This window comes from Sprattus sprattus (assembly GCF_963457725.1).
Source record: "Sprattus sprattus genome assembly, chromosome: 3".
In the NCBI taxonomy this organism is placed as follows: Eukaryota; Metazoa; Chordata; class Actinopteri; order Clupeiformes; family Clupeidae; genus Sprattus; species Sprattus sprattus.
The window spans coordinates 32,563,603-32,587,147 of NC_137922.1; the positions used below are offsets into that span (position 1 = coordinate 32,563,603).

The 23,545-nt window shown below is 42.2% G+C and overlaps 2 protein-coding genes across 6 annotated transcripts; one reads left to right on the forward strand and one right to left on the reverse strand.

Moving 5' to 3' along the window:
• Positions 1-280: 280 nt before the first annotated feature.
• dpysl4 (dihydropyrimidinase like 4) lies at positions 281-16,085 on the forward strand (the record flags this gene model as incomplete). Of its 3 annotated transcripts, none has more annotated exons than XM_080833766.1 (14): positions 281-634; positions 3,313-3,401; positions 3,840-4,024; positions 5,036-5,200; positions 5,866-5,927; positions 6,262-6,342; positions 6,529-6,597; positions 6,746-6,866; positions 7,223-7,379; positions 7,568-7,709; positions 8,016-8,186; positions 14,346-14,525; positions 14,962-15,133; positions 15,994-16,085. In XM_080833766.1, 14 exons carry the CDS (start codon positions 281-283, stop codon positions 16,083-16,085), a joined length of 2,040 nt encoding a protein of 679 aa, XP_080689892.1. The 3 variants fall into 3 exon arrangements, with proteins under 3 accessions (XP_080689892.1, XP_080689893.1, XP_080689894.1); XM_080833767.1 differs by lacking the exon at positions 281-634 and adding an exon at positions 1,464-1,502 and having other exon boundaries at positions 15,970-16,085; XM_080833768.1 differs by lacking the exon at positions 281-634 and adding an exon at positions 1,464-1,502.
• Positions 16,086-19,976: 3,891 nt separating this feature from the next.
• Positions 19,977-23,368, reverse strand: LOC308363147 (zinc-binding protein A33). Of its 3 annotated transcripts, none has more exons than XM_080835932.1 (6): positions 22,877-23,368; positions 22,425-22,520; positions 21,928-22,158; positions 21,812-21,834; positions 21,612-21,730; positions 19,977-21,386 (listed from the first exon to the last, which is right to left on the reverse strand). In XM_080835932.1, exons 1-6 carry the CDS (start codon positions 23,237-23,239, stop codon positions 20,851-20,853), a joined length of 1,368 nt encoding a protein of 455 aa, XP_080692058.1. In that variant the 5' UTR covers positions 23,240-23,368; the 3' UTR covers positions 19,977-20,850. The 3 variants fall into 3 exon arrangements, with proteins under 3 accessions (XP_080692058.1, XP_080692057.1, XP_080692056.1); XM_080835931.1 differs by having other exon boundaries at positions 21,928-22,152; positions 22,799-23,368; XM_080835930.1 differs by having other exon boundaries at positions 22,799-23,368.
• Between the last annotated feature and the right edge of the window lie 177 nt (positions 23,369-23,545).

Below are 23,545 nucleotides of genomic sequence, written 5' to 3' on the forward strand. Positions count from 1 at the left end.
AAACACTTTTCAGGATTAAGGAATGTTTATATAAATGCATAGATAACCGCTTTAGACCTCAGCCTGTATAGAGATAGTTCTCTTGACTGGCGGTCACTGAACGAATGTCTTTCAGCACCCCTCCCCTTTGGACAGCTCCTACACTGTCTTCACTTTCTGCGCAGCCAAACTCATTGTACTTTTGAGGCAACACAGTGCAGGCAGAGGAAAAATTCTATGCTAATTGTGTTAAAATAAGCCTGTAATATAAGTAGAGATTAGTTTCTATACATTTTTCGCAATGGCAGGACGGAGGCTTCTTCAAAAAGATGACGACGAGGGTTCTCTATTTTCCAGACTTGGGACGGAGAGTCCAAAACCACGAGTGAAATTCGGGGGCATGTTTTGCAATGTCGAGGGAGCATACGAGAATAAAACGCTTAACTTTGAATCGTTCAGTCCAAATACTGCGCGAAAGATTACGAAAAATCGTGCAGACTGCTACTCTGACACTTTCAGTGACTCCGGGAGCGTCAGGAGCGACTTCTCCAGTGTGAGCCACACTCCAAACCGACCTCAACCTGCGGCAAGCTCTCAGAGTCAGTCCATAGTGTATCCCACCGGACCCAAACGTCTTCATAACGCACGACGTGAGGTAGACCATAATATTTGTATAACAACATGAGTTATAAAAATGTGTTAACATCATGTTCTCATTTCACAAGTTTGACCATAGTCTATAGCAGGCTAGGAAATATGTGTTTTTGTAGTGTTTAGGTATGTCTTCCTGTGATAACACAAAATAAATCAAAGACATACGACTAATTTCTAAAGTCATTAAAATGTAAAACTGTTGAGTTTTAAAAACGTAAAGTCATCAGCTGCCGTTATCTTCTAAAGTTTGGTGCGTTTTTTACACGTACACAACTCCATTCACACCCAGCATTATTGAGCTCAGCCTCACATTTAGATATGTTCCACTTTTGACATTGAAGCTGATTTGTTTATGTTGGCTAACTGTTGATGAAGAATTAATCCAAGCGTTTTGTGACGCATTGTGCTGTTCTTATGAGCAGTAATATATTTTGGGATGTATTTTTCGTTAATACACTTTAAATTACCATGACCTGCCTGTGGCCCTGGTGGAGTCCTTGGTGTGGCCGAAAGGGTCCCCTTAAGGCCTGTCGCTCCGGTATTAGCCTGTAGGATGCGTCTGGAATACTAAACAGACAGATGGTTTTGCGTGGAACTATATTGTTTAGGGAGTCGGCTCCGTAGCGCTACGGTGGCCTCTTCGATTGTAACGCAATAAAAATCAAACATCTTATTTCCGATACCCAACGACCCCTTAGTCACACTCATATTTCGCATGCTATAATCTACACTGCAGTATTCTGGTGAGTGAGCTGTCCTGATTTTACAGTTATCCGATTCTCGCGTGTCCTCCTAACTCGGCAATCAAAGCTCCTCCCGAACCGGCCGGCATGTCTTTCCAAGGCAAGAAGAACATCCCTCGTTTAACGGTAAGCAGCCATTGTCGCGGCTTAAAGTGTAGTAGTTGATTAATTCAATGAAACATCGGCGATAACCTGTGATGCACACGCGGAAATAATTGTTTTTTCTTCCACTTTATTGATTGGATTTTTGAGAGATCCTGCCTCAAGCAACAGCCTGCAGTGACTCGAGGAATAGGCTAAGCCTCTGTTATGTAACAGAACCAGAATATATCTTTTCGATAATAGATTTGGCACAGCACAGTAGTATTAGACTGACATGTAGTCCTGTTCATTGATTCGTGTTTGACAGCGAGCTGCAGTTTTACAAACCAGCAGCGGTGGCAATCCAAACTGTGCCCATTGTTTCATCCCGACTAAAACATGGATCATGGATAGGCAAGGTTACTGCTTCATATTATTTTATTTCCACGTTATGCTCTCGAAAAAGAATCAATCCATGAGACCGCTCCCTGATTCTCGCGGTAGCATAAGCTATAACGCCACAGTGGTGAATAGCCTAGGCTGTGACAAAGGAGAAGTCTCAAGCGATTCACGGCTGCAGAAACTAGCCCCGATAGCCTAGGCTACTAGAGGTAAAAATCATTCAACCGTTTCAGCCCAGACGTTTCGTCTAGCAGCCCTACCCTCCCAGTGTAGTGGTTTCCCCGTTGCTACTCCGTAGTCATCTGTGCCGACCATTGAAGTGCGCTAATTCAGGGAAGGGAGCGTAGTTAACACGGGCAAGAGGAATCCCATTCCTTTCCACACAATTAAACACAGTGGCCTGCCTGCTACTGTACCGAGATGACCCACATTCCCTGCTCTGAAAGGGGGATTCAAATGTCTTTGTCCCTAAACAAAAAGCAAGACAGGCTATAGCCTAGTTGTGAAACATTCCATAGGCCCTTCAAGATCTGTTTTGTTAAAATATTCTGGCTGGGCTTATTTTAAAACCTGAATGTGCTCTAAAATGATTCCCCATCCTGCCATCCTGAGTTCTTAATTTCTGAGTTTCTCACGGGGCGTGTTTGCAACACCCTTTGGTCTCTCAGCTTCCTGTATGAATGTATCATCTTCCTGTATACATAATTATCATATGTACTTTTGAGCTTTTACGTCGGTGTTTTTATGTTTGTTTAGTTTCTTTATTTTAGACTTGTTGTCATAGGTGGTCATACGCGTAACGTTTTAGAAGCGCAGTATCTAAAAAAATGTTTATGGCTGATCGACTTTACGACCCTCCCAGCAGCCAGCCGTGGCTCTGTGCCAGTCAGAGGATAGAAAGTGGTAACGGGTGGCGCTTAGGGTGGATGTGTGGGTGTTGCTGATGCGGAGAAAATCATCGGCCACGGCTGAGCGGATCCCTGCGAGTAATTTATGCCGCCAAATAGCGTAACATACAGCATGAGGACTAGAGAGGACATTAACTGTACAAAAAACCTATGCTAGACTATCTTTGCCAACTTAAGTGGCGCTTAAAAGTGAGGAAGAAAACCAGGATACAGTAAAAAATATAAATTAAAGTGACCAAATATACTTAAACGGTATCCCAATCAGGTTATTACACTCTGAAGTGTCTATCACCTTGTGACTGGAAAACACATATGTTGCTACTGGTATATACCGGTAAAGTTTTGTTTGCTGTTGCCTATTACTTTGCTGGCCATTTCTGCTCAGATCATCAGCGTTCATGAGGATTTGAATACTTAAGTCGTTTCTGCTGTATCCTTTCTTCAGTTGATTTTCATTAAGCACTTCACAAGTCAGTGTTTGTTGGTATATACAGTATACTTATCATCTTTTTAATATTTTGGTTGGTTGCTCACTTGTTTTTCAGAGCGACCGCCTCATCATCAAAGGAGGAAAGATAGTCAATGATGACCAGTCTTTTTACGCAGACATTTACATTGAGGATGGGTTCATCAAGTAAGTAAAGTTAAGGGTAGTTGGGACCACATGCTCATGTCTCATGTGTAAAAAAAAAAGAAGAGAAAAAGCAGGTCACAGTTAGTTTAAAAATAGCTTAACTGTGAAAGGAGGACTGTTACATTGCACTACAATCTACTACTACTGCTACTGCTATCAGGTATAAAGCTGAATCTGTTTCAAACTGTTTGGCCCCAGCAACATCATTCCAGTCAACAGCAGAGGGATATTTAGGTACATTAAGAGTGAGGCAGCCTACTGAAAGTGTTTTTTGGGGGGAATTAGATCTGTGTAGTGAACAACACACGCACTCACACTGCTGCTCACGAACTTATTCTGCGAATGGTCGCTGGAATAGTCTGACTAAGTTTTAGATCTGAATAATCACTCCCTTAGGTTAGTTTCCACTAGAATCATCCCTGCTTCTCCTTTCCACAGGCAGATTGGGGAGAACCTCATCGTGCCCGGTGGGGTGAAGAGTGTGGATGCCTATGGACACATAGTCATACCAGGGGGCATAGATGTGAACACCAGCCTGCAGGCCCCTCACCTGGGCATGAACCCCGCTGATGACTTCTACCATGGCACTCGGGCCGCGCTTGCTGGAGGCACCACCATGATCAGTACGTCCCCTTTACCAGCACCCACTGTGCAGAGTAGAGGAAGGGCGGTGGGGGGGAATGAAAGAGGATGAAAGGGAGGACAGAAAAGAGGATGAGAGGGAAGAGCAGAGGGAGAGGGACTGTGGATGCAGAGTGGGGGGTGGGGGATGTCATTTGTCATCCCCTGTGCCAGGCGGAGAGTTGGTGAAGCGGCAGCATGGGGCTTCAGGAGTGGCTGTCTGCTGCAGTTACATCAGTTGAAACAAGGTCACGCCGCTGCGCTGTCACACACTCTCTCCTCTCAGACATACGGCCCCTCACGCTCCCGCTCCCTCTCCCATTCCCAGCCAGCAGCCCCAGCCCCGGCGCTCGCTCTGGCAGCAGGGGGTCAGACTGTGGGGGAATTTGGGGAGAGTTTGGAGGTTTTGTAACAAGGAATTCTGTAAAAAAAAAAAAAAAATAACCTTGTCAGCTTTAATGACAGAGATGCTCTTAATGAATTGATCATTCCATGTGATCCATGATAGTGTTTTTAGGTTTACACATAACAGAGAGCCAGAGAGCTTCAGGGAAGTGAAAAACAGAAGGACAAAATCATTAGTGGAAACCTATTTGCCCAGTGTCATTAATACAGCCTGTAAGAGATTGCAAAGGCAGAGAAAATAAATAAGTAGATCCATGCTGCCTGTGCCTAACTGAAGATCTGGTTCTGGTAAAATATTATATAAAATGTTATGTGACTGCATTGCAAGTTTTAATGTAGCAGCATCTAGGGGTGAAGTGGGACTGATTGGTATAATAGTGCATTTGTAGTCCATATATAATGTATTTATTTATTATCGTCTTAGTAAGTAAATGAGGTTTAATGCTAATATGACATACGCAGTCTTAGGGCTTGTTTTGCTGTCCCAAACTCCAGGAGCTATCCTCTCCATAGTGTTTGAAGGCATTTGAGGTGACAACCCGATTCTATGCTTGCTGAGCTGTGTCCCTGTCTGTCCCCCTCCACCCTCCCCTCCCTCTCCCCTTCAGTCGACCATGTGCTGCCTGAGCCAGGCTCCAGCCTATTGGCTGCGTATGACCAGTGGAGGGACATCGCCGACGTGAGGAGCTGCTGCGACTACTCCCTACACATGGACATCACCCGCTGGCATGAGGGCCTGGCTGAGGAGGTGGAGGCCCTGGTCAAGGACAAAGGTGCCCCGCAACATCCATCCACATCTGTCTCTCTGGGCCTGGTGCCCTGAAAAAGTGTCATGGTGATAAGGGCATGGTAAAAGAGAGGGAATGTGATACAATGAAGTCCTTATCCAGTATATGGAGTCAGTGCTGCAGTTGATTTTAAAACAGAGTGCAGTTTCGTTGTGCTGATGGCCTTTTGTGTCATGTTTTACAATGCCACAGCACTGACCCGGATCTCTCATACTGACAACATGAGAATCAGATTAAATAAGCAAATAATAATCAAATAATTTGGAATCAATTAAATCAAATCAGACTGTGTACTGTTAAAGGTGATTATTATAAAGGTATTTGATTATAGTTGGAAAGGTTCACATCAATAGAAAGAAGTAATTAATTTCAGGTATAAAACATTCCTGTGAGTAAAGACTATAATAATCTGTAGGTACTAAAGTAGTTTCTGTGCTTTGTGTGCCAGTCCTCCTGGGCTCAGTTTGATGTGCTTTATTTAAAGCCACTAGTCAAGTCTGCACTTTCAGTTCACACTCACATTCACACTCACATTCACACCTTCACACATAGAAACACATGCCCATGTGAGAAACGCTCGCTCTCTCACTCAGCAGTATCCCAATATTAATGTTTATTCTAATATGGTACTTATTGGTTGTCTTACGCAGGAGTGAACTCATTCTTAGTCTTCATGGCATATAAGGACAAGTACCAGAGCTCGGACAGCCAGGTAAACTACATTGACATTATGTCATACCATTACACTGCATTAAGACCTATTGTTTGTTTAAGGCTTTTTTAAGCCAAGAGCTTGATCCCAGGATGTGAGTGATTCAGTTTTAACTGTACATTTAGCACCTGTGATCCATACAAATTGCTTGTTGGTGATTGTATACTATCTTTACCAGAGCTGACTCGTGGCCTATTATTTGGAGATGTGTCGCTTAGCCTCCCAAGTACCCTGTAATTGAAGGGGAATGTTAGCCTTGTATCTAGAGATCAGCACTGTGTCCACCGTCTCTGTGAGCCATAATCAGCAGTACTCTTTGATTCTCTCTCTACAGATTTATGAAGTGTTTGGGCTTCTGAGAGATATGGGGGCCATTGCCCAAGTGCACGCAGAGAATGGGGACATCGTAGAGGAGGTGAGCAGCTCTTTAAACTGTGTGATCTTGTTTATTGCCATGTAAGATTTAAGGCTTTGATTTGTCATTCTATTCTTATTTCAATGGCAAAGGCCAACTACGTTTTGCTAGTTTTCAGCCTTTTTTTTGTGCGTTTGTGCGTGTGTGTGTGTGTGTGTGTGTGTGTGTGTGTGAGTGTGTGTTTAGGAGCAAAAGAGGATTCTGGAGCTCGGTATCACTGGCCCTGAAGGACATGTGCTGAGTCATCCTGAGGAGGTAAACGCCATTTTTACAATTTTTTTGTATTTTGTTTTTTGGCTTATTATTTTATATGACTATAAAAATATATATTTGACACATTCTTTCTTTTATCAACTGAACTCATACATTGCAAGGACAACTAATGAAAGGTTGTGTCCACCAGGTGGAGACAGAAGCGGTGTATCGTGCCATCACTATTGCCAAACAGGCCAACTGCCCTCTTTATATCACCAAAGTAATGAGCAAGCCAGCCGCTGATGTCATCGCCAAGGCCAGGAAGAAGGGTAAGAGACTTATTTACAAGACATGACATGATGAAGGAAAAGGAGTCTGTCTTTCTTTTAGCACTTTAAACACCAAGTAAATATACTTATTGAGACAGCAAGTTTTTATTTGTTAAGTCACAGTCTGTTGATACCAAAGCTTGTAGCTGGAGTACATACATTTTATTTCACATTTATTTTACTATTGCATTGGCACATATTCATATTCCTCAAGGGACTCCTAAGTGGTCACATACGTATGTCAAATGAATTTGAATGAATGTGCTTCCCTTCAGTGGGTTAACTGATGTGTTACAAATGTAAGTATGTCGTGTGATATGACATTTCATTAGTTTCCCTACCCATTTAAACCTCAGGCATGGTTGTTTTTGGAGAACCAATCGCTGCCAGCCTGGCCATGGATGGGTCCCATTACTGGAGTAAGAACTGGGCCGAAGCTGCTGCCTTCGTCATGTCCCCCCCCCTCAGCCAAGACCCCAGCACCCCAGAGTACCTCAACTCCCTGCTGGCCTGGTGAGAGCTTGGAAGATCCTTTGCTAAGCCACTCTTCCTGAACTGAAGTCCAGGAGTGTTGTTGATCCTGAACTGATGTCCAGGAGTGTTGTTGATCTGGCATAGCAAACCATTGCTGAAAAAAGGGTAGATGAGCAGTTTGCCTCAGGTTTTCCCCCCTAAACAGCTTTGATGTTTGTGTCTTGTAGCGGAGACCTTCAAGTGACCGGCAGCGCCCACAGCACCTTCTCCACCGCACAGAAAGCCGTTGGAAAGGACAACTTCACTCTCATCCCAGAGGGGACGAACGGCATTGAGGAGCGCATGTCAGTCGTTTGGGACAAGGCAGTAGTAAGCATCCTTTACACACTAGAGACTACAGATGACCTCCATGGTTTCAAACTGCTGATTGTTTTCATCTGACTTCTTGATACGACATCTCTGAAAATATATGTATCACAATTAACATAGTTGACCTTGTTTTCAACACGTTTACTCCAGTGTTTAGTGTGTTGTGCAGCATTCAATGTAAAATGCTGTTTAGCGATAGCTGCTAGCTTATTGGGCTATAATCACCTTTAAAATGCTGTATCATCTCTTGACGCTCGGTCTATGACTGGAGACCTTCTTCACGGGATGGTTACCTTCTCTTTAAAGGCCACTGGTAAAATGGATGAGAATGAGTTTGTGGCTGTGACCAGTACCAACGCTGCAAAGCTCTTCAACCTCTACCCTCGCAAAGGCAGGATCGCCGTGGGCTCTGATGCTGACCTGGTCATCTGGAACACCAAGGAGGCCAGAACATTCTCTGCAACCACACATAACCTGGTGAGTCTGAATGGCACACACCCACATACACACACACACCCAAACACGCACACACACAAACACACACACAAACACACATACACATACACGCACACATACACGCACACACACACACACACACACACACACATGCACACACACACACACACACACACACACACACACACACGCACACACACACGCACAGTCGTGTCCCCCCCCAATACTGAGAAAATACCAATCTGTCATCCCCAATAATGCCAATATACAGCAGAAAATATATTATGTTCTCATTTTATGAACCCTGTCAATGGATTGGTCTCTTGTTATGTCCTATTTATTTTCAATTTATTTCCGTTTGTTAGGAAAAACATAAGTGTGTGACTCCACCTATGGAGGACTGAAAGTGCCAAAATTCAATAAATAAATACATCGTCAATAATTATTTAAATGTGTCATTAATTAATTAAAATTGGAATTAAATACATAAATGTTGTATTAAATGTTTCATTAATTTATTTAATACAATTAATTTTATGTTAAAAAAACGTATTTAATTATTTCACTATTTAATTAATTATGTCAAGGTCCTGTGTTGCAGCGCATCAATCATTTATTTTATCTGTCAAACTCACCCATCAAAGTCAGTGGGCGGGGCTAACGCTGATCTAGTCTGATCCATTGCTTTAGTCTGAAGTGCCTGGAGAGACTATTCACCTGATACTTAGCGACTGTAGCTACAAGACTTACCTTTAAGCAAACCTGATTTTGAATACAGCGGTAGCTAATAACTCACTTGATAAATAGATCGGTTGGTAGATTAAGAAAATGTTACTAACGTGTTTTTACGTGAGTGAATGTAACGCTTGGCCAACTATTACCTCTGATTATTACAGCACGTTTGCTTTCAATACTTTCTCCAATATAATTTTATTCAAATACATTTTCTTTGATAATTAAACTGTCTCTGTTATACAGTAGGCTACTGTGCAAAAGTTGTAGGCAGGTGGGAAAAAAATGCTGTAACCTAAGAATACTTTCAAAATGGAAGTGTTAACAGTTCATTTCCATCAATTAGCATACAGTGAATGGACAGAAGATAAATCTAAATCAAATCAACATTTGGAATGACCACCCTTTGCCTTCAAAACAGCATAAATTATTCTAGGTACACTTGCAGTTTTTAAAAGGAACTCCGCTGGCAGGTTGTCCCAAGCATCTTGGAGAACTAACCACAGATGTTCTGTCGATGCAGGCTTCCTCAAATCTTTCTGTTTCATCATGTAATTCCAGGCAGTCTATGATTTACCGCATTTTTTCACACCTGCCTAAAACTTTTGCACAGTAGGCTACTGTATGTCACCACCTCGGTTTCAATGCAACTTGGCTGAAATTACATTTAACAAATACACATAGAAACATAATTGCAGAACAATGACAGTGTACAGGGTTGTTTTATCTTTTATTTCAATGTAAGACATTGGGGTGATTGCAGGAAGATACTGTAGGTGCCAGTCTTCAGGTGGAGGGTCTCTGTATGCTGAGGTCAGTCAATATGAAACAACAATAATCCTTGGCACTACCGTCATCCTCTTACTGAACTACTCTACTACCACCCCATACCCTTTCTGAACATTCATATAGCTATCAAATGAAATACAACAGGTCATTCTTCATGAATGAGCATGCAAACATCAATGAATATAAATTAATATCTTAGTATTCAATAGAAGTGAGATCAGTATCATCATTTGGAGGTAGAGCATGCATGGTGTGTCATAGTTTTGGGAGACGACAATATTAAAACAGTGGACCAGACATAATATTCTAATGAAAATCAGGATCACAGGGACATTTACCTCAGCAGCCTAGTCTCTGCCACTCACACTCCTCAGTGTGGGCGATGTCGAGGACACCGTAAAGCAGTGTACCATTTATATTGCAGCCGTTACCTCACTATGGCTGAAACATTAAGCATGGTAGTTCCTGACCAGTTGTCCAGCTCAAAAAAATAAATGAAAAAGAGTACCCCAGTTCCAAGGATCCCTTCTTTAACATGTCAGTTTAGGTAGGAACATGTTTGTAGTGGATATGTAAACAAATGTGTAGTAAATATGTTAACAATTGCATGCCTGTTCTAAGGGATACTTCAAGGGAGCCATAGTGAGGGGGAAGAGTGGCGTAAAGTGGGGGGCATGGCATGTCCTGATCTGCTTTGTGTTGGCTGCTCCGGTGCTTAGTTTGCCAGGTGTGGGTCCATGGATCACATTTACTAGTGTACTACTTAACTTGCACTTACAGTAGTTACATTTCTGCACTTTTTTTCTATTCCTTATTTAAAATGTATTTAAGTAAGAGATGCCATGAAGTTCATGGTGCAGAGCTGTGTTACAACGGCAGTGCCTTACAGAACATCCTTTTTTTCAAATAAGGCATGACATCTGAACCCCTGCTCTGGTAGTGCTAGGCAGTTCATCCCACCAACGTGGAACTACAAATGTACGTTGGATGATGGATGTATGGATGTTGCTATGGCTCCCATTTTTGCCTCTCTAAAGGTAAACCTGAAGGAAAAAAGAAATACACATTAATTAATTTAGCAGACATTTACAAAATGCCAATCTGCACCATACCAAAAACGCAATGTCACTGAAACTGATGAAGTATATGGTTGACACTAGGGTTGTCACGATACCAAAATTATGACTTCGATACTATACCTGCCAAAATATCACCAAACCCTATACTTACAATACGATACCACAATACAATACCACAAATACGATGAGATAGGCTACTGGTATATTTATCTATGATAGTAATTTAAAAAACATCTGTAAGGTTCCCTTTTTTACCAGCTTGTTCCAGCTTTTTGAACACTTAACAAATGGCATTCGAATCTGTATTAGCCTACAGTAAGATATTATTGAAAACTACATGGTGACATCATTGCATTGATTATACAGGGCTATGTAGACCTATTGTCCGTATATGACTACATAGTTATTTCCATAAATACGAATTACATAATTTGACAGATGTAAAATTCATTCACATTCATGTTTTGTCTTAATTCATGGAATAATTATTTTTCCTTCACTAAAAGTAAAAGAATTAGCTCAAGATCCACCCTCAGGCTCCAACAGCATGTAGCCTATTGCATCAAGTGTGTATTATTTGGTACACTTATTATTTGGTACACTTGTTTGCATTCTGACCTCATGATCATATAGGCCCACATAAGTGAAATTGTAGGTTATTTAGCATGTATAGCGATTTTAATGTTGACAATGAACTTGGTGATGTTTGACTGTGTTGTTTGCAACCTAGCCAACATGGCTATCACAATAACATGGATGTCTTGCTAGCGGCTACTTGCTAGCAGCTGTTTAAGACAAACTAGCAAGTCAACAACATTCCTAACACAGTCAAACATCAAGCAACTGAAACACAAGACAAGGCACTAAGGCAGACGTCCTCTTTTACACGGACATTTCCTCTTTTCGAGACCTAAATGCGTCCGGGTAAAAGAGGAGAAAACAAATACATTCCCGTCCCCGTCAATCAACCGTAGCAAATGGCATTACGTTTTAGGCGCAACCGTCGCTAATAACAGTAGGCTAGCCCCTACACTTTGCCTATCTAACAACAGTTCTAAGATAACTGCAAAACATAAAATAGCAGAAGATAGCACTTACCTTTACAGGAGGTCGTACGTGTTAAGTTGAGGTTGAACTTGCAGTAGAAATCGAAACCTTGCACGCTCTGGATTTTTAGCGTCTAAGAAAAAGTTTAGTTTGACACCCAGTGGTAAGGAATGAGGCCTGCGTCAATCCACATTTCTGGAATCGATAAGCCTTGACTTGATGTGCAGGGTAACCAATCAGGTATTAGGAATCCGCCCACTGACTTTGATGGGTGAGTTTGACAGATAAAATAAATTATTGATGCACTGCAACACAGGACCATGACATAATTAATTAAATAGTGAAATAATTAATTAATTTAATTAATTGTATTAAATAAATTAATGACACATTTAATACAACATTTATGTATTTAATTCCAGTTTAAATTAATTAATGACACATTTAAATAATTATTGATGATGTATTTATTTATTGAATTTTGGCACTTTCGGTCCTCCATACTCCCCCCTCTTAATTGTACACTTGTGTGATTTTGTTTGAATCCACCTCACGTGGTTCTGCGTTGTCACAGTTACAAAACACTTTTTTGTGGTTCAGTGGAGAGCAAGGAAAGTAACGTTAGTTAACCTGGTGGAGAGGAGGTAGAGTAATGGAGGAATTAAGGTTATTTCAAAGCAAAGAACACTGGAACAGCAGCCGAGTATATGGGCCATTCTACCGAATTGATGCAAAGTCATGTCGGATATATTTTGAATTTTTTTATGGTTTATTCCCAAAACTTTGTCCGTATGTATATATTGTACCATATCTAAAGTACACGTATCTAGTAAAAGAACAGTCAAGTTTTATATTGTATTTTCAGAATGTGTTGGAATGTTTTTTCTCTTCCAAAAATTGTCACTACCGAAACATCACATTTACTATAGTAAAAAAGTATTATTATTGACCTGTTCAGATTGTGTTTCCTTCCCTTCTCTGAAGAGTATTTTTACAAATATTTCTTGAAGGTTTTCACAATGAAATCCATAGAAATAATTTTTTTACCAAATTTTCAAGTTCAATTTATCTGTTTCGGTAGTGACTGCACTGTTTCGGTAGTGACTGCACTGTTGGATGGATGTTCATTTCTCTCCCAAAATCATCCAAAAGGTGCTCTGGGCCGCCCTTTAGTCCACACAACACATTTATTTAAAAATTATGGGATTGAACGACTTACCATTTAATTTTGTCACTACCGAAATCATCTGGTCACTACCATATGTTTCGGTAGTGACTGTTTCGGTAGTGACAATTCTAGCTAACTTTAAGCATAAATAAAGAATTCTAGCAAGCACACGGCTTGCAAACACATCTTTGAAGAGGTGAACACACATACAAACATAAGATTTTCCATGAAACCCCAAAAGGTTTACTTAATTGAAGAAAACATGCGTTTCGGTAGTGACAATTCTTAAGGTTACACGTCGATTTTCAGACTTTGGAACACATTTATATAAAAACTATGGGATTTAGCTACTTACCATTCAACCATGAGGGACAGAGATGCAGTGTCACTGCATGGTCAAAAATGCAGAGTCGTGACTGAAAACTAGGGACATGAAAACTAGGGACATGATGTTCTGTTTCAACCCAATCATAAAGATCTTTGAAATTAAATCATTGAAAAAAATCTAAAAAAATTGAAAAGTGTTATTTAAAGGCATTGAAATTTAGATGTCAGGGTTGGGGACAGCTACTTCCCAATAGAAAGTACCCTATAAATGATGATTTTGTATATATTTAGCTTATCACTATCTCATGTAATGCATTGGGTTTATATAGACCATAACATTTTCTAATTAAATATCTATGCCTAAATACCTAATTGTTTTGCAAATAGTTTTTATTGTTGAGGGACTGCATATTACACAAATTCGGTAGAATGGCCCATATACGCGTTTTTTTCTGACCGTAAGTAACTTGATACCTAGCTAAATGTGTAAGCAAAAAAAAACGAGTAGCCTCATAAAAGCAGAATATTTAATGAAAGATCAAGAAGGTCAGTTGCTGTTCTTCTGATAAAATGACACAGAGAGACGGACAGAGAGAGGCATGCTGAAATACAGATGATCCGGTGAGAAATGATTGTGAAATATAATGCAATTTAGTATTTTAAGTAGGTAGTTAAGTAAGGCTGGTTATTCCAGCACTACATGTTATATACATTTCAGGAGACTAACAGTTGAAACTTTGTTCTAAATGTGCGAATTTTCATATATACTAAATATAAAATTGTAAAATTCTGGGGAAGGGTATTAATTTGGACCCCACCAATGTCTATACCTTGGTTGCGCCCCCGGTACACACATTCACACACACACACACACACACATACATGAAACCCACTTTCATACTTATGCACAGCATTGCGCCTTGCCTGCCATTCTCTCAAACTTGGGACTTCTGACTTAACCAGAAGGCAGATCTGGCCAGCTGTTTGAAAAGGCCCAGGGGTAATGTCTCCATTTCTATTTGTCTGTGACCACTGCAGACAGTTGAGCTGAACATCTTTGAGGGCATGGAGTGCCGCGGCTATCCTGAGGTGGTCATCAGCCAGGGCAGGATTGTCCTGGAGGGCGGCCAGCTCACCGTGACAGAGGGCTTGGGTCGTTTCATCCCCAGGAAGGCCTTCCCTGACTATGTCTACAAGAGGATCAAGGCCCGGAGCAGGGTAAGACACCCAGACGGTCTGAGTCATCTCCCTTACACAGTAAATAGACCCGACTGAGAGCCAAAGGCTGTTAAAAATGACACTGCCTCTATTGCTCAACCACAGTAAAAAGTGAGCGGAAGAAACAGAATGTTTTTAAATGGCTATATTTAGCTCAGCTAGTCTGAGAACTGTTGTTGAGTCTTATTGATGACTTAGACAGTGTTGGCCTTTGAAAATGTAAAAAAAAAATGTTAAGGATTTGAAAAACTTTTAAAAAGGATAGAGGATCCTACAAAAGGACAGCACTTTTATGTATTGTTTAATGACACTTTTTATATTATTTATTTAATCATATGTTGAGAGACATATTCAATGAAAGCCGTTAAGATGTCATTGCTTCTTATGGCTGTATGAGAGTGAAATGAAGACGACTGAGAACTAAACTCTCTTCCAGATGGCAGATGCACGTGGAGTTCCACGAGGAAACTATGATGGACCTGTCCATGATGTCATCAGTGCCACAAAGTCGATGCCTTCCACTCCCACCACTAGGGGGCCTCCATGTCCAGGGAAGACTGTGTTGGCTGCAGGCAGAAACCTCCACCAATCAGGATTTACTTTATCTGGTGAGTGCCTTCGAACAACCCTTGTTGTGTGTGTCATCCATCCATTCTCTCATCTCTCTCTCTCTTTCTCTCTCTTCCTTTCTTTCTTTCTTTCTCTGTCTCCGCCTCTCTGTCTCTCTTGCCCTCTCGCTCTCTTTCTTCATAGCATGATATCCGTGCAGACCTTGGCATCTCTGAAGCCCATGAGTGAGAAAGAAAAGCCCTTTAATCAAATGCGCCACAAGGTTTTCTCTTCCCCCACAAATATTTCTAAGATTAGAGGTCTCATTATTTTGACTTCATATCATTCTTCATGTAGCTTTTTCCCACTCTCTACTCTATCCCTTCTCTCCTCCTTCTTTCTCTCTCTCTCTTTCTTTCTATCTTTCTTTCTTTCTGTCTGTCTACCTTGCCATGACCCTGTTTAAATCCATCCCTGTGCTTTATTTGAAAAGGCAAATTAACTTTGCAGCATAATTGGACATGCTGGCCATTTCAGACTTCCCCTTTATATTACGGTGAACTGTATGACATTCAGTTACTTTGACTGAGCAGAAAATCAAACTCACCAGACCCCTGAGATGCTCCTTTTCCTTCAGTCATAGTTATGCATTTCTCAAATGGAGTCATTTTTTTCCTATTGCAATGGCAAAGGCTACCTTCTGCTAGCTAGTCTTCAGCTCCATTGTGTGGAAGCATTTTGATTCTAGACACCAGGAAGTGACTTTAAAAATGACATTCAACAGTTTGTGGATAGCCTTGGTTGTGTATCTACATCTATGTTGAAATGTTGAGTATTCCTCAAGTTTGTCCTGCTCTTGGGGATCATGATTGCATCATTGATTAAATCTCGTAACCCTCTCTTTCTTTCTCTGGCAAAGGAAATCAAATGGATGACCACATTCCAAGGCGCACAGCACAGAGGATTGTAGCGCCACCTGGTGGCCGGTCCAACATCACCTCCCTCTCGTGAGTCATAGGCAGTGACCACATGCAAAGTGTAGCAACTGCATCAACCTCTCCTACAGTATCTCAAAAACAACACTTCCATGCAGTCTTACAATATTCATTCATATCAGCCATAGTGGTATCTCATGTAGGCCAGTCCACTCCAACTGGCCGTTCCAGTAACTTATCCATATGAATCCCCTTTCATGTAGCCCATAGCCTATTTGTGAATAGCTTTTTCCTACCACTGAGACCCAGATCTTTGGTTTCTCAGTGCACACATTCATAGAATAGCATGCACCTTATTCTGGTGAACATACAGTCAGCTGTAGCATAGAGCTTTAGTTCCATACTGTTCATCAGTAGTCAGTTCATCATTGTCTGCTATTTCCTCTGGATTCATTTTAGTGCAGTGTAAGTGCTTCAGTCCCGCCTCTCATCCTCAACCAGGCCGGTCCTTAAATGAGTGTCTACATTGTGGACTCATTTGGAAAAGAAAATAATCATTAAAGCTGCCAGAATTAATCTCCATAACAGCTGTAGTCAGATTGTCTACATATTTAACAAAATAGTAGAAATTTAGCAAAGGTTGAAAAATAAAAAAGTGGGTGTAGATCAATGGCTGTAGTCTTGTAGTTTTGCCTCCATGATTTCAGTCGTTTGAAATGTTTCCCAGGCCTCTCTGTTGGGAGTCGTAAGGGTGCCTATAGGATTCTGTTATTGTTGGATATCATCATCATTCCTCATGTGTAAGATGGACATCTCACCTTTTTTTAAAGATAATTGGTGCTCTGGATGACTTTCTAGTATTGCAGGACTGTGAAAAGCAAAACAAAACAACAAATAGTCACTTTTAAACCTGACTCTAATTTCTAGTTATTTCATGCAATGTATTTGTCTTTGTAAACCTCCTGTTTGTATTTTTACAAGGCCTGGTTTAAAATTACGGACATTTTGTTCTTGACCAATCTTACCTTGACCTGTTTGGCCTCAACTATGCCATTTGAAAGGTTGTATGTGTTTGTCAACAACTTTCATTTTAATGAGGACCTATCAAAAGGTTCTTTTTTTGTACCTTTTTTGTGTGGCCAGTGTGTACATATATTGTCTGTTCTTTATTGTGCATGGTAGGCATGTCTTCAATAAAAATGTGTTGGGAAACTGTTGCTGCTTTCTGTCATGTGACATTAACTGATGACCTAGCATGTATATCTCCATCTCACTGGAATGACCTCACATCAGGGAAATGCTTCTGGCATTAGAGCAAATACATGTACGTAATATATGGTCTGTTCAAATACAGAAAAAAGAGACTTTTGTCACAAAGTTTCTCTCTGGTCAGATTTGCACCACATTGTGTTTTTCAATGCATGATACTTTACTTTAATCCATACATTGTGATAACTTTAGGTTCTTACCTGTATGATGTTTGTGACTTCATCTAAGTCAGATCTTCTTGTGACTTTATTTCATATTGGATATGTTGGTATTCTCTGCAGTGTCGGACAAGTCTATTTTTCAATGAATTCAGATATGACACTTTGACCACTTGGGGTGCTAGAGAGTTCCTAAACTGGAATATCTCTGAGTAAAGAAAGGGCTTCTGATGGTTTTGCCATGATGTTTCTTCAGCTTCATGTTGTTCCCCCTTGTTCTTGTGTCCAATGAGCAAGGTATGTTATATTTGTTGTTGAGTAGTTTATAGCAGTCTGTTACGTCTCCCCTGTCTCTTCTAAAGTATAGATATCCAGGTACTAACCTTGTTACTCTCCTCTGGACTTTATCCAGTGATTTCTTGTCCTTCTCGTACCGGGGGTATACAATAATGGGCCCTTACTTCAACAGGGGTCTGATTAGCAATTTGGAGAGGACCACCAAGGACTCCTTGTCGAATGTAGCTGAAGGATCTTCTTATAAGCCCTAATAGCTTTTTGTACTTGTTTGTCTGTATCTCAGTATGTTTGCTGAATTTGAATTCAGAATCCCAAGTCTATTCCTATATCTGTTTTGCTCAGTGTAATGCTCCTCCTGTTTCCATTTTAATGAATGTCTGGGTTTATCATTCCCTAGGTGTAAAATTGCATTTAGATTCGAAATGACAGTTGCCATCTTCTGTCCCACTCTAGGTCTGCCTATGTCATCTTGTAGTTCCTTCCTATTATCTTTGCTAGACGAGTCTACAGAAAAAATTGGTATCGTCATTGAACATTCTGGTGTGAAGGAAGGAAGGAAGGAAGGTTGTATAAACACCACAAAGAGGGCATGCCATAAAACACACCCCTGTGGAACTCCTGTCCATTCACCACCACCTAGTATGTCCTGTTTAGTAGTTAGCCTGAGACCTATTTGATAAGATGGTCATGTACGCCGCATCCTCTTAACTTAGTCAATAAGGGGGGCACTTTGTCAAATGCTTTAGCATAATCCATGTATATGACTTCCACTTGTCTGCCCTTCTCAGTGGTACTGGTCCAGATGTTAAGGCATTCGAATAGATAGATAGATAAATAGAGAGATAGATAGATAGATAGATAAATGGATAAACACTTCATTGCCACACAACAATGTTGATGGTATTATTTTGTCATAGGTAGCTCAGTCCAACAAGGAGGGGGAGATGGGGATAGGAAAAAAATAGAAATAGAAAAAGTCCACGTCATGTACAATAATAGTTTTATTGTACATGATTGGCCCACAGCAAATCCATGCTGACATGGTGACAGTGGGCTGGTTCTTTTTATGTACTTGTATGATGCCCTCTTTAAGTTTGCAGCTTACACTAGTAAGACTTACTGGTCTGTAATTCTCATTCTCTTTTTTTGCGGTTGCTATAAGTTTCCTGGTTCTGTTGTTGTTATGGGCAATGTTTTTGTCAAAGTCTTTAGTGCTTTGTTGCAGGTCCAGTTGGTTGTTGAATGTGTTTCTGCATACATTCTGTATTTCTTCATGTGAACTGCTTCTCCATCAGAAGATCTTTTGTAGCTTCCTCCCAATTTAGGTTTTCTGTCTTCTCTCTAATAACAGTTGAAAGTCAATGTAATGGTGTCATGTTCGCTGCTTCCTATTCAACTTCTGTTATGAACAGTCTAGAATATTTGCTGTCTGGTTCATTAGTGTTGTGGCAACCTTGACGTTTGGGTAAAAAAATTAGTCTCTGGTGCCTTCCATGAAACACGTAGCTTTGCTGGTTTCGCTGTTTGGTGAGGTTTTGTCTATCCTGTTTATTTCTGGGCTTAAAGTGTTATTCCTCAATTTAGTCCGCATATTTGCATAGTAGAACTGCTATGTTGGCGTGTTTATGTTTGCACTCTATGCACAGCTGCATGCTGCTCCCTTTAACGTGTTGGAGACAGCAGTTGGTTTGCAAACCACTAACCACTGAAACTTATTAGGGCCTTCAGCTCATACTTCCTATGAGAAAGGTACTGTGAAGCTAAAATAAGGGGTTCCAATCGAACAACAGATAACATGAAGCTAGACAAAAAGCAGGCATATTTGGGGGGAAAAGATGTTACATTCTTATTACATTCTATTTACACTGTCAAAGAGAGTACTCAGTTGTAGTAAAAGCCCAGTGAATGAGCATCTGACATAGTATATGTAATCTTTATAAAGACCATAATGTTACAGGCATGATATTGCAAGTTCCCTGCATGGAGTCAGGGTATGTGTGGGCAAGGGGAGTTGAAAGGTTAAAAACACATTTGGGTGCCAACAGCCTGCAGCTTTGCGAGCCAGGGATTCAGATCAACAGAACATTCCAGGGTGAATCATGTGACCCTCAGCGGAGTCCTGCGGTTGATGTGTGGCAACAGGTGCCGTGTCATCGAAGGATTACAGGCTGCTGAGGCACCATAGTTCATTTCCCCACACCTCATTCTTTTCGCATGGAAAATCGCTAAAACACTTTGCAAAATTTTGTCTGAAAAGTCTTTATTTCTGTCACATCTATAAATGTGGAAAACATCTATATAACACTCTCAAGAGACTATTCCCATCAAAGAGACTTCAGTAATGAACACCAGCATTTTATGTGTATGCAAAAGTGCAAAATGCAATAACTTCTGCAATTCTAGTCTCTCGTTCAAGCCATCAATGTAAAATGAGTTCAGATTCAGAGAAGTATCCTGACAGTTAGACTGTGTCTACACAACACTTCCTCTGTCCATTCTATATGTACATCAAATGCATGTGGCATGCTTAATGATGGTATACGGCATCTTCGGTAATGATATCTTACATCACCACAACACACACCCCCTTTCAGAATCTCTCACCACAGTTTCAGAAAACCAAAACTGTTGCAGACACCCTAAACACAGCAGCACATACTACTACACACCATTTCAAGTCAAACGCAGGCCCACTGATGAGATTCATATTTGCTTTTGTGATAAACTCTTACTAAGCCCAATATTATGTAAGTGATGACACTATTTAACCCTCTGGAATAAGGCACACAGCAAACTGTTCCATTCCAGAGGTCTTAGCGCCACTTACCTACAACATCATTCTTAGAGGCACTGTGCTTAGAAGGCGAACAAACACTATCCCACAGCTACATTTCTGTACATTTCCCTCCTGACTTGCTGTCTGTTCAAATGCCATTTGCCTTAAAGCACACCATTCTCCTTTGAATGTCTGAAGCTCTACTGGTCTTGCTATTGTAAAGGACATGCCAAAATTAATATGTCTTAGTAAAGCACTTGTTTGTTTGAACTCACACAGTCACTAATGGTTAGTTTGACTTACTGCACAAAGCACAGAGCCTACTGAAGCACTGGTTTAGCTTAGTCAGAGATGACTGTCACTTTCCCAGTGGAGATGTGAAGTGGGTGGCGCCTGCAGGTGTTGGAGAAGTACGGGTACACGGTCTCAGTGAACTTGTGCTTGAACCTGTACAGCAGCGTGTTGTCACTGGGGTCGGAAAAGGTGACCCGGCCTCTCTCGTAGTCCAGCTGCACCCGGACCCTCTGCGGCTTCTTCTTCAGCGCGAGGGGCTCGTTGGAGGCGGTGCGGGCGCGGTAGTCGCCGGCGTGCAGGCAGATGATACACATGCCACGCTCGGGGCAGGGCGGGAACCACTCCTTGCGCCGCACAGTCTCCGCGGCAACACCGAGGGCCCACTCGGAGCAGTCGCCCACCTGCACGTCCCACGCCAGGAGGCCGGAGCAGATGCCCTCGGAGCCCAGCACACACTCGGAGGAGCTGAAGCGCTCGGGGTTGGCTGGCAGCTGCTGCTCCTCCTCTGTGTAGCGGACAGTGAGGAGGTCATCAGACACTGACAGACAGACGTCTGCTGTGTTGGGGTCCAGGGTTACAGGGCCTACAGGGGAGAAGGGGAGGGGATGTGAAGTAAAGAAAGTAAAGGGGAGCGGATGAGGAGACCAGGCTTAGAAGCACATTCAGCCCTAGTCTGCATGTCACTTAGATCTTCTTGGTCAAATTTTTAGGTGATTCAAATTGAAAAGTGAACTGTCTACACATCATAAATTACATTCTGTGCCCAAATCATGTTCAGGAAAGGAACAAAATATTCCCATCAACTCACTGTACTGAGCGATGGTTTGCATCTTCTCCCAGACTCTGTATTTCAGGCACCCCAGGTGTTGAGCAACATCAATCAGCGATTCTGATAGTTCTGATGGATCAGGTACTGTGCACTGAGTTCTAAGAGAATAGAACCTCAAATCAGTCCGGAGTCCAGAGTGAACATCACCTCATAAGAATACATAGAGTCAACTCACCAACCTTTGAGATATCTTCTTATAGTTCTGAAACACAGCAAAAGAGAAGCATTTTTGAGTTGTAGCAGCTGGGACTGATAAGACAATAGCTTAGGAACCAACCATGAACATTAGCCTTACCTTTAGCAATAGCATGTCATCAGTTTCCATGGCCTCCTCAGCTGTGCTGATGGCGTCTATCAGAGAAGCGATCTCTCCTGTTAGTTTGTCCAGCCTGTCTCTTATTGTGCGGGTCTTCTGCTCCTCTTCCTCCTTCAACGCAGCCGTGCTAGCAGCCTCTTCATCACGCAGGAACTGGTGGAGCTTCTCAAACTCTGCTTTCAGCAGCCTCTCTGTATGCTGCGACTGTTTCTGCCATAAAGGACACAATATCCTCTGTGACTTTTGTCTGTCGCATGGTCTTATGTGGCTGCAACTGGAATGTTCAAAGTAATGTTTAAAAGCTCAATGTTTTAAGCCACTAAATAGCCTATAACTCATCTGCTTGGTTTAGCAAAAGACATAATTCACAAAGAGCTGCAAGTAAAACGTCCTAATTTGTTAGGATTTCTGCGTAACTGCACATAATTTAAATTTGCATAATGAAGTGCATAATTAACTATTGCCTCTCATCCTACTTTGATGTGGTCTGCTGTGCAGTCACAGTCCTGTTTGGCAGTGTTCAGAGTCTCCAGCTTCTCCTGCAAGGGCCTCAGGGCAGACCTCAGATCTCTCTGGCGAAAAAGACGTGTAGTCAGACCCAGATAGAAGGCAAAAGAAGCCCTTCATTTACCAAAACAAGATTTGTTGTGTAACGTTCCTACACCCACACAAACACACACACACACACACACACACACACACACACACACACACACACACACACACACACACAGACACACACACACACACAGACACACACACACACACAGACACACACACACAGACACACAAACACACACACACACACACACACACGCACACGCACAGACAGACACACACACCCTCACACCTTACAGTCCTCCACAGCCTCCTCTGTGGAGCAGGTTATATGATCTTCATGCTCCTCTCTCACACACTCCTCACACACCAGCTCCTCGTCCTCCGTGCAGTAGAGCACCATCTTCTCCCCGTGCTCCGCGCACACCTCCCCTGCCCTGTGCCCATCCTCTCCCCCCTGCTCCCTCTCTCCTTCGGCCCCCAGGCGCGTCGGTCGTCTGGTCCGGCCCTGGAAGAGCGAGTCCAGCAGCCCCTTCAGCACGGTGCTCAGCAGCTCCTTTCCATAGCACTCCGTGCAGCCAGACTGGTCCTGCCCCAGCGCCCCCTGGCACAGCGTGAGGCAGGCCTGGCACAGGCTGTGCCCGCAAGGAAGCAGCAGGGGCTGGGGACCCTGGCAGCCTGGGCACACGGGTTCTGCTTCATCCTGAGGGGTCTCCTCTGAGGGGGACGCCATGGGAGGGTTCTGGTCGATTTCCCAAACCAGCTAGCTGTTGGGCTGCACTGACCTAAACGGATCTGACGGCCTGTCTGGTTCAGTGTCTTCCTGTTGGCGGTGTTGTTTGTGTGTGAGGCACCCTGCTGACGCTTACACAATCACCAGCACCTCAGGAAAGCCCCCTCTTTGCTGCATGGGAGGTAGGCTATTTATACGCCGGACATTTTTAGCCATCTCGCTCAACTGTTTGTGTTTTAGTGTGCCGGAGTTTGGTGGGGGAACTGACTGGGCATACACTTGCTCACCACAGGATTTGTTTTGGGA

Bases quoted from the DNA above. Each gene is read 5' to 3' on its own strand.
- LOC308363147 (XM_080835930.1), bottom strand. From the start codon at position 23,239: ATGGCGTCCCCCTCAGAGGAGACCCCTCAGGATGAAGCAGAACCCGTG. The intron at 21,835-21,927 runs GTAAGGCTAATG...GCTGTGTTTCAG, and splicing joins ATGACATGCTATTGCTAAAG to AACTATAAGAAGATATCTCA. The intron at 21,731-21,811 runs GTTGGTGAGTTG...CTATTCTCTTAG, and splicing joins TATAAGAAGATATCTCAAAG to AACTCAGTGCACAGTACCTG.